This window comes from Parus major, unplaced genomic scaffold (genome assembly GCF_001522545.3).
Source record: "Parus major isolate Abel unplaced genomic scaffold, Parus_major1.1 Scaffold258, whole genome shotgun sequence".
NCBI lineage: Eukaryota > Metazoa > Chordata > Aves > Passeriformes > Paridae > Parus > Parus major.
Genome location: NW_015379266.1, coordinates 170,024 through 179,399, shown reverse-complemented (window position 1 = coordinate 179,399; position 9,376 = coordinate 170,024). Strand labels below are relative to the sequence as shown.

The window sequence follows — 9,376 nt, the reverse complement described above, 5'->3', positions numbered from 1 at the left end:
CCACCGCACCCCTGAAGCCACCGCACCCCCCCCAGACCACCGCACCCCCGCGGCCATCGCACCCCCGAGGCCACCGCACTCCCCGGGCACAGCAGTGACCGTGGCCGCATCCCCGGGGAACGCTGCGGAACGAGCGGCGCTGGATCGCCACGGGAGGAAGAAGCCGCTCTCCCCCCGCCGCTCTCGACTGGGACCGGGGCCCTGCTCGGGTCGCTCATCCGACACCTGCCGGGTGAGACGTGATGTTCTCCTTCCTCTCCCCCACTTTCTCCGTGACTCGCTATCTCCAATGGAAAAACCTCTGGGTTTAAAATGCCAGGGAAAATTTACCTCTAATTCCAGAGCACAGGATATTCTGAGTTGGACAGACACCCAAGGATCATCAAGTTAAATGATGAGAAGTGATCGGCCCATTTAGGGATTGAACTCAGAATATCGGCATTCTGAGCAAATTTTGGGATCACGAGAAAGGGCTGGGATGGGAATGGCTGCTCCTTCTTTTCTGCTAATGCACTTTACACATCAGCCCCTTGAACGGCTCTAAGGCAGAACTGGCTGGCACCTGACATAACAGCAAAGAACTCCTCCAATAACCCTGAATTCCTACCCTTTCCAGCATTTCCACAATGGCTCAGAAGGTGCAACATCCTTTTCCAGGGAGAAATGAGCAGAACAAGTCCTGAGGGTTCACTTGGTCCATGGCAGTAATCCCAACAGAGATGTGTGTTGTTGTCATCAAAAGCTTCAAGATCTGTTAAAAATTCAATGACAACACTGGGATGGGATTCCCAGAAACCTCAATGCTCTTGGCTCAATTTCTATGAATTTTTAGTCCCTCAACTGTCAGATTGTAGAGTTCATCCTGGGATTTAAAGATGAAGCAGGGTTGGCTTTGGACTGACCTTCACCTCTGGCCCCAGTTTCCCTCAAAAACATCCCCTACTTATTCCATGTAGATTAATTCTTTACCCCCAAAATTTCCCTATCTGTGCACTACCAGTGATCCTGTTTTCCCCTCAAAATATTCATTTTCCATCCTGAAGAAAACATCAATTTCTACACCCAAAATGTTCACTCCATGTTCCTAACTGATGACCTCAGCTTACCTCAGGATGTTCATTCCTGAATCTCTGGAGATTATTTCACTTTCCACCCCCCCAAATTTTCCCTGTCTGTCCACTTCTGATTTCCTCATTTTTACAAGAAAATATTGATCGTCTACTCTAGGGATTCTCTCCGGTTTACAATCCAAATTTTCCTTATCTTATTTTTCACCCAAAAATCCTCATTCTTAGATTTTTTTTCAAGTTTTATCCCCCAAATTCCCCTACTTTTCCACCAATTCCCTCATTTTTACTTCAAAATACTTATTTAATACCATGGAGCTTTTCTCAAGATTTACTCCCACTATTTTCCCTACTTGTTCACTGCTCATCACCTCATTTTTCCCACTTTTCATTCTCTTCTCCAGAGAAGAATGGACTCTCTGTCCTCAGAGGGAAACACAACCTAATGGGACACAGCTCTGGCACCACATTTCCTCTTGTTCCTGCTGTCCTGGAAAGGCACAGGTAACTCCAGCCCCTCAGACCCTGCATCCCTGAGCACCAGGAGAGCTGGATTTTTACCCGGATTCCTGCACGGTGGCACTACTGCGAGCACAGGCTGACTGCTCCTCCCAGCACCATCCATCATTTTCACTGTTCCCACATCCTCCCAAACCTCACCTGCATCTGTGCAGGGCCAGGGTGTGCCCTGAGGGTGTCACCCAGCGCTGCCCCAGCTGCCACCCCTAGGAGAGCTGGCAATAACCACAGACAGCGACCTCGCTCCACAGATTAGTGAGTCCTTCCAAAGACGGCAGCATTAGCTGTGGTAGGGACAGAAAATGGCTTGGAAAGGCATCTCTTCGGCTGCCTGACCCCCAACCCCGACTCCAGCCCGGACCCCACGTTTTCAGCACGCTTTCCTGCAGTGCTGTGGGTCAGAGAGAAGGGGAACAACTTTTGATTATCTTGAAATTTTTCCAGCCCAAAGTGGGATGTCGCCTTGCCCCTCCCTAAAGCGCTGCAGACACATGGGAGTAGCTCAGAGCTGGCCCAGTTCTCTGAGAAATAATAATGCCTGAGGGGTCAAAGTGTTAAGGACAGCTTGTCTCAGTGGCAAATATTCGGTCCTACAGTCCCAGACTGGTGAGGGAAGAAAAGAACTTCTGTTATTAGTGGAAAAGCTTCTGTTATTCCTTCTGCAGTCTTTTAATTCAGTGGTCTGATTTACTGTCCAGTATCTTTCTGACAAGACTTGTCAGAGATTTAGACTTGGGGATGGAATTTGGGTCTGTTTATTACAAAATCTTGCCAAGCCTGAAGGCCTGGCCTGACCACTGCTCTCAGCAAAGGTTCCTTGTTATTCCTCTGTCAGATTTCCCTCAGCACTGGGCAGGAAAGGTTTGAATTCTGCAAGTGGCACCTGTGTGACTGTGGGCTTCTTGTGTGCGTGTCAGGGAGCCAGGGCTGGGACCAGGACTTGTGCTGGAGCCATTGCCCTATGGAGCCATTTTAAAGGTCTGATCCTAGAATGTTTTGGAGCCTGTTTCCAGAGCTCCATTTCTAATGGATCTCACTCCAAGTGCAGCAGTCCAGGGGAGGGCTCTGACCTCTCCATACTTGTGCTCAGCCAGGCTGCGGCTGACGCTGGCCCAGACTGGGGCTGGGGCGTGTTTTCAGGGAACTGGAGACCAGTAAGGACTGGTGCTCTGGAAAGCAGGGATCTCCAGGGACTGGCTTTTGCAAAGCTGAAATGCAGTTTGTAAAAGCTGCCCAAAATCCAAATTCCTGTGTTTTCTGTGGAGGACTTGAAATCAGAACTGTCCCTACATGTGGCATGATCTGTGTGGTTAAAACAAAGTCCCAGCCCCAGAGGATGATGGTTTCTGCTCATTCCTGTCCCCAGTTGTCCCCAGTGTGTTGCTGATCCAGAGGGATCTGCTCTGTTTTCAGGCTGTCCAAACCCTGGTTGCTGCAGTCCCCAACGCCTGAGACAGAGAGAGCCCTGGTCAGAGTGGCCAGTGTCACTTCAAAAGAAAGGAAATGCACCAAACTTACTGTGGGGCAGGAACTACTCTGTGCTTTCTTCAGTTTTAAAATTGTTAGTAAATTCCTGATGTGTAATTACTTAATGCTGCCTATAAAGAGAGATTTTCCTCACCGCTATTTATGGATTGTTATATACAAATGCACATAACTTTATGAAGGAAATCAGGAAGTAAAAACCAACACCCTCTGCTACATTAGATTATTATATTTTTGTGGCCATTTATTCTGTGGTAAACCTGCCTTTCCCAGTGTGCTTTGGGGTTTCAGCTATTTAGGAGTAATTTCAGCCAACTCTTTGCAGTGAAAATATGAAGGTGGGGTCAAGTGACCAGTACCCTGGGAAGGGCTGTGGGTGTGCCAGGAGCAAATGGACAGGGCTTATCTTCTGATTTGAGGCTAGGTCTGGCAACACCACAACATTCCAAAGCAGACTAATTATTTCCTCCACTCTGTCACCTGTCCAGGCTCTCTGCATACTGCCATATCAGTGGATACACCTCTGTGCTACAGAGGCTTTCCGTGAGGGCTTCAAGGCTTTCCTCCAAATAGTGGTAAACTCAGTGTCCATTTTACAGATGTCTATTGCTGCTGGATTAGCTAAAGGACATGACCTCCCTGTAAAATCAGTTTTTAAACAAAAGGTAAACTTTGAACCTTGGACTACAGCTAGAAGATGAGATGCACACTAGATCAATACTTGGCAAATATTAGTTGCACGCCATGGGCAGATACCTCTCTGCTGTACCTCCACATGTTTCAGTGTGCTGGTGCAGCACAGATCTTCAGTTTTAAGGGGTTCTTTACAGAACACAACCATTAAATAACTTCTAGCTACTTCAAAATGCAGTAACATAGTGCAAAAGTCTAGTAATTCCCTCCCTCTACAGCCCGCCTAGAGTTGAGGGAACTGAGGGCCACTTGTTTGCACCTGTGACAACATTTTCCCTACCATACCAGTAATTTCCTTTGCCTCAGCTTTACTTCTGTGAACAGCAGCTTTTAAGAAAATTGTCAAGTTTGAAACAGTTCCTCTTCCTCAGCAAGCAAGCAGCTGGTACACTGTCTTCAATTGTGTAATAATAATAGTAATAATAATAAGTATAAATTGTGCTTCTATGTTTCATTAATGGCTAGGTACAATAGACACATTTTAGACTCAGCATTCCTTGATTGTGCCCATAGGTAAAAAAACAAAAAAGAGAAAGATAAAAAATAGGAGAATTAAATTAATTTTTTTTCCTCTTTTATAAAGGACTTTGCTATTTGATAGTGAGGCAGGAGACATCTTTCTGCCTTTGATTTATAACAACAGTGCCAAGCCCATCACAAGAGTTTGCACATCAACCAATATTCCAGGAGTACAAAGCCCCAAGACGAAGGCAGGTGTTGTTATATGCCAGGGAAGCAGCCCAAGAGAAATCAGTGTTCCTCAAGAACAACCCAGATGTGACAGATGTTCTGCCCTACAGATGGACAGCAGCTCAGTGCCAGGAGCAGCCAGCGTGTAGCAGTTTGTGTGTCGTGCAAGGGTCCTGGTAACAGCTCCAGCCTGGCAGCCTCCTGGCACAGGAAAGCACTGGCAAGAGCTGCAGTCCAGTAAGAAAGTGCAGCTCCCTTGAGATTGCTTTGTACTCTAAATTCCCAGAGCAACAGAGCTGCTGATGTCCTGTTTGGCAAGGACAGCGCTTGCGGTGAGCTGTCAGCAGCACTGTCATTCCTTCGGCAGCTTTTGGAACCTGGAGAAGTTAATCAGGACTTCAGTGCAGACAAACACTAGAGAGAGGCAGAATCACTGCTTCTAAGCACAAGTTTGGACCAGAATTTGAATCTCTACCAATGTAGATTCCTGGAAACAAGTTTTTACTTCATCTCTCACTTAGATGAAAACAAACAAACAAACAAACCTGTCCCTGCTTCCCTAGGAGACCACATTTACTAAGGATTTTGTGTTTTCTGTCTAGTAAATCTCAGGGCTTGAAGGTAGGAGCCAGGAAACTCAGCCCACAGACAGAATCTCTGGTCTCTGGTGAATTCACCTCAAGCATGGTTTTTGGTAACACATACACACTATGTAGTGTTACATTTATTGTAAACAAAAATAGGTTTGTGAAGTACACAAATCATCTTAATTCACCTTATTCTTATTACCAAATTGTCATTTGGCATGTGAAAACAGTCATCCATCAGCACAAGTACCCAGTTTGGGGTTCTGCTTTCTGATGATAAAACCCTATTTCCTCCCCAGGCAGCCACCTGGAGCAGTGCACAGCTGGGCCTGGCTCTGACAACACTGACGGAATGTTCCTTCCAGGTTTGCTTAACATTACCTTTCAGAGCTTTCTCCTGGCACCACAGGAGAAGAAGAAAAGCACCAAGAAAGTGCCACATCCACTCCCAAACTCCTTTCAGCTCAGCAGTAGGGAATCTGCTCATATCAGCAGGGAAAGGACTGCAGCCTAGGAGAGGCAGAAGGCAACCCAAGGCCTTCTGCACCTCCTGCGTACAGAGGGGGCCACCCCAGAGAAGCCAGGACATGTTCTCAGTTTACTAGCAAAGCTGTGGAAACTTTTCTGTCAGTGAAGTGTAGTTTCAGACATGTAGCACAACACCAAAATCATGATTAATCTGGTACTGAAAATAGCAGGGTGCCTTTAGAAAGTGCTGGGGGGAAAAAAAAATAAAAAAAAAAATAAAAGACTTAATCCAGCACCCATTACTTCATTAGGTGCTGGATCAGCAAACACATATAAGCTATTCACAGTAACCCTCACTCAGCTTCCTCCTGTTCTTATGCTCAAATTATACCATCTAGAACTGACTTTTAAAAAAACCCAACCACAAAACTCTGTAAGACTTCATGCAAATAAAAACATAACTTTAAATAACACTTAAAAAGCAACATTAATTTAAACTGCCATACTTCATGCCAGCTTTTAGGAGTTAAATAAAAATGTGGTTGCAAATTAAATAGAAGCTTTTTTAAGTTTGAAATTTTCAGCCAAGTAGAAATATTTTGTCAAATGCATTTCAGGAAAACTTCGTTTGACAAAAAATTCCCAGTTTGGGGTAAAGGTGAGTCAGCCAGTTCTCACAAACCTCTGGCTGCCACTGCCTGACTTTGAGAGAACTCTATCCCGTGCTCCCAGCAGGTACAGTCATTAATCTTTATGCTTTTCAGCAAAATCCTTTAATTCACACAGTAAGTGCCACACTAGTACATTCTGGGTGCAATCCAGGCTCTGTGGAAACCACCAGGAATTCTCCTGCCAGCAGTGCTGCTTTTCTGTTAGATTTCCTGCCAATGATTGCCCAATGTTCCACCTACCCAGATCCCTCTGCAAGGCCTCTCATCCCTTGAGCCCACGGCACCTCCCACTTCAGCATCTTCAGCAAACTCCCTCCTGGTGTGTTCCACTCCTGCACCCAGATCCTGGACAAAGCATTGAAAGTACGAGCCCCTGGATTGAGACCCAAGCACGCTACTGGCAAACCACAGCTCTCCTCTTTCTCTGACACCTGGCCTGGCTTCCAGAGAGCCACGTGCAGTGTGCCCTGTTCAGCCAAGCTGGCAACCTACCCTGCCTGGCTTCTGCCTGAATGGCCTTGCCTCTCCTGCACACGTTCTATTCAAACTTGACCAGCACTCGGGGCCCCTTGAGGCAGCTCCTCAGGGGACATGGCCAACTGCTCCCTGGCAGCTTATTCTTTGCACTCTTGAAAGCCAGGGTGACAACTCTGCTTTTTGTAACTACACCAAAACATTTAAATCAGACCATTTCATGGTCACTGTGACCAGGACCATCGCTCCTGCCACGAGTGCTCTATTCACAAACCCCTGTGGCAGAGCACCTTTCCTAGTTGGCTTGCTGAGCATTTGTGATGAGAAATTGTTCTCAACAAACATCAGGAATTTCCTGGACTGCTTGTCACAGCAATATGGTACTCATGTCTAGTTAAGTTGCTCACTGATCCTAAATTAAAACTGGACTTGACATTCCACTAGCATTCAGGAATGTTCTACTAGCATTTAAAAATTGTGAAACACATGGAATCTTGCCACACGACCACTTCGTTTCAAACATGGCCCCAGAGCGTTGTTCATTGACCTGGGTAAAACAAAGCCCTGGCCCACGCCCACAGGGGCTTGCAAGGAATAATTAATGTTTAACACGCTGCAGCTCACGTATGTGAAATAGCTCCAAGCATAGGCAGATGGTACCTTAGTTCACCGTGCACACTGGGAACGAGCTGTGCCACCAGCAGGCATGTGTCACCACACCCACACATCCATGTCCCTGCCACCCCGGAGCGAGCACAGCCCAGCTTGGCCCGCAGTCAGACCCCAGAGCCACAGCCCCTGCACATCTCCACCCGTGTCACCCTCCTGCGGCAGGCCCTGCACCGCCACGGGCGCTCCACGCCAGGGCAGAGCCTTGCCCGGTGCCAGTGCTGGGAACACCAGCCACGGCACAGCCAGAGCCAGGGCAGTGTCCCAGGATCATTCCCAGAGCCCAGCTCCGGGAACGGCCTGTCCAGCCCTGCAGCCACACGCGGGGCTGTACCAGGAACCGGGGCTGCCCGTCCCCTGCCAAACACAGCTCCACAGCCTGGGCACTGGGAGAAAACACGTAAGCTGGAAAAGCATCAGCTGACATCTGGTGAATTCTGGAGGAAATAACTCACTTTCCACTTGGGATAAAGGTTCAGATTTGTATATGTGGTGTTTTGGTTTTTTCCAGTCATAATAAACTTCTGAGGAAGAAAACCAAGTTTTCAGGAGTATTCTAGGAACAGCAGGTGAGTTCTAAATTTCAGTTCATACAGAATTAATCCTGCAAATATTAATTAAAAGTTGGGTTTTTTCCTTGGTAAGTAGAGAGAATAATCTCTGAATCCCTGAATATTTGCCTTGGAAGCAAATAATATTGAAATGACTGCAAATTGCACAGTTAAAGAGTCTTCACTCGGACATGAAATTAAGTAATTGTTTTTTGATCTTTAAATGGGCATAGTCTATCTTCCATTTAATAAAAATAAAAATTAATTAACCGAGATCACTAAAACAAGAATTGCATGAGTTGAATTGTTCTCCGATACAACAGAAAAATTCCAAGAGGCTGGAAAGTGTTTTGTTTTAGAGGCAGCAGAAAATTTTAGCTTTTAAAATAAAAACACTCCCAAACACAGAAAGCTCATACCAATGACTCAGGAAAAGGGGGTCACATAGAGCATTAAAAGGTCTACAGTGGTGTGACATATAACCCCTGGTGAGACTGATAAAGATTGATAGAGCAGGTACCTTTGGTCCAAAAAAAATTACTGACACACCTCAGCAGTTTCACCAAATAAGAATATCAATACATAGATATTTAAAGTCGGCATTTCCTGGAAATCAAACAGAATTTTCCTCCCTTCTCACTTAATTTGCGTTTCTTTTTAGAAAGGTTATTTTTCATTGTTGGATCTCATTTCTTCATTAAAAATGCATTAAAAAAAATTTAAAAAATAAAGAAGAAAAGTCATTTAACCAGCAAACTAGTTCCTCTCTCAAACACTAATAACTACTAACACTGTGAAACTGTAAGAAATGAAACACACAAAAGGAATTCTCAAGATAATTTTTCTTTAACTGTGTTCTGAGGACAACATTGTGTAACAGGCCAAACCTTGCGAGGTTATGGCAATAGATTTCAAGCTCTGGTGAGCTGAACTGGTACGTGATTACACAGGCAGGTCGTGCATGCAGTTCCTAGCGGTTAAGGACAGCCAGATGTTTCCTTACAGAGCTGGGCACTCCTCCCCTCCCCACCCAGCAAGAACCTGTGTCCTTTTAAGCCCAGCTCTGCCCCGGCCAGCCCGGTTTGCCCAGTGACATCTCCACGGTGTGCGGGACAAAGGCGGACACGGAACACCAGGTTAGTGACTGTGTCTGTTTTCACAGCGAGGGAGAGGAGAGGCCGTTCTTTATTCTCAGCATGCCCCGAGGCTTTGTGGCCAGCCCTTTAGTGCAGGAGCACTCGCTGCTCCGGAGACAGAGCCGGCAGCCCTGCAAGGTCACCCTGGCCCCGTTACCCAGGCGGGTGGCGCAGTCCCCGGGGCAGCACAAGGCTCCACACGGGCCCTGCCCTCACACCGCCGTGCCCCTGCCCTCATACCGCCTGCAGACACAGCTCGGCCCCGCACGGGCCCTGCCCTCACACCGCCGTGCCCCAGCCCTCACACCGCCTGCAGACACAGCTCGGCCCCGCACGGCTCCCTGCCCTCACACCGCCGTGCCCCAG

At 47.0% G+C, this 9,376-nt stretch overlaps 1 protein-coding gene and 2 long non-coding RNA genes across 7 annotated transcripts in view; 2 read left to right on the top strand and 1 right to left on the bottom strand.

The window, feature by feature from the left end:
• The first annotated feature begins 6 nt into the window (after window positions 1-6).
• LOC117243764 lies at window positions 7-3,292 on the top strand. 2 transcript variants are annotated; one of them, XR_004495654.1, is made up of 3 exons: window positions 7-232; window positions 1,472-1,571; window positions 3,000-3,292. It is a non-coding gene; the product is annotated as an uncharacterized LOC117243764 (long non-coding RNA). The 2 variants fall into 2 exon arrangements; XR_004495653.1 differs by having other exon boundaries at window positions 1,472-3,292.
• The window catches only part of ALPK2 (alpha kinase 2), a 44,922-nt gene continuing 35,784 nt past the window's right edge, over window positions 239-9,376 (bottom strand). For both annotated transcript variants that reach the window (XM_033511477.1, XM_033511475.1), the window contains one exon: window positions 239-751. In XM_033511477.1, the coding sequence (XP_033367368.1) occupies window positions 745-751 (7 nt within the window). In that variant the 3' untranslated portion in view covers window positions 239-744. The remainder of the gene's footprint in view (window positions 752-9,376) is intronic.
• The window catches only part of LOC107198651, a 10,371-nt gene continuing 9,990 nt past the window's right edge, over window positions 8,996-9,376 (top strand). For all 3 annotated transcript variants that reach the window (XR_004495652.1, XR_004495651.1, XR_004495650.1), the window contains exon 1: window positions 8,996-9,010. This is a non-coding gene — a long non-coding RNA (uncharacterized LOC107198651). The remainder of the gene's footprint in view (window positions 9,011-9,376) is intronic.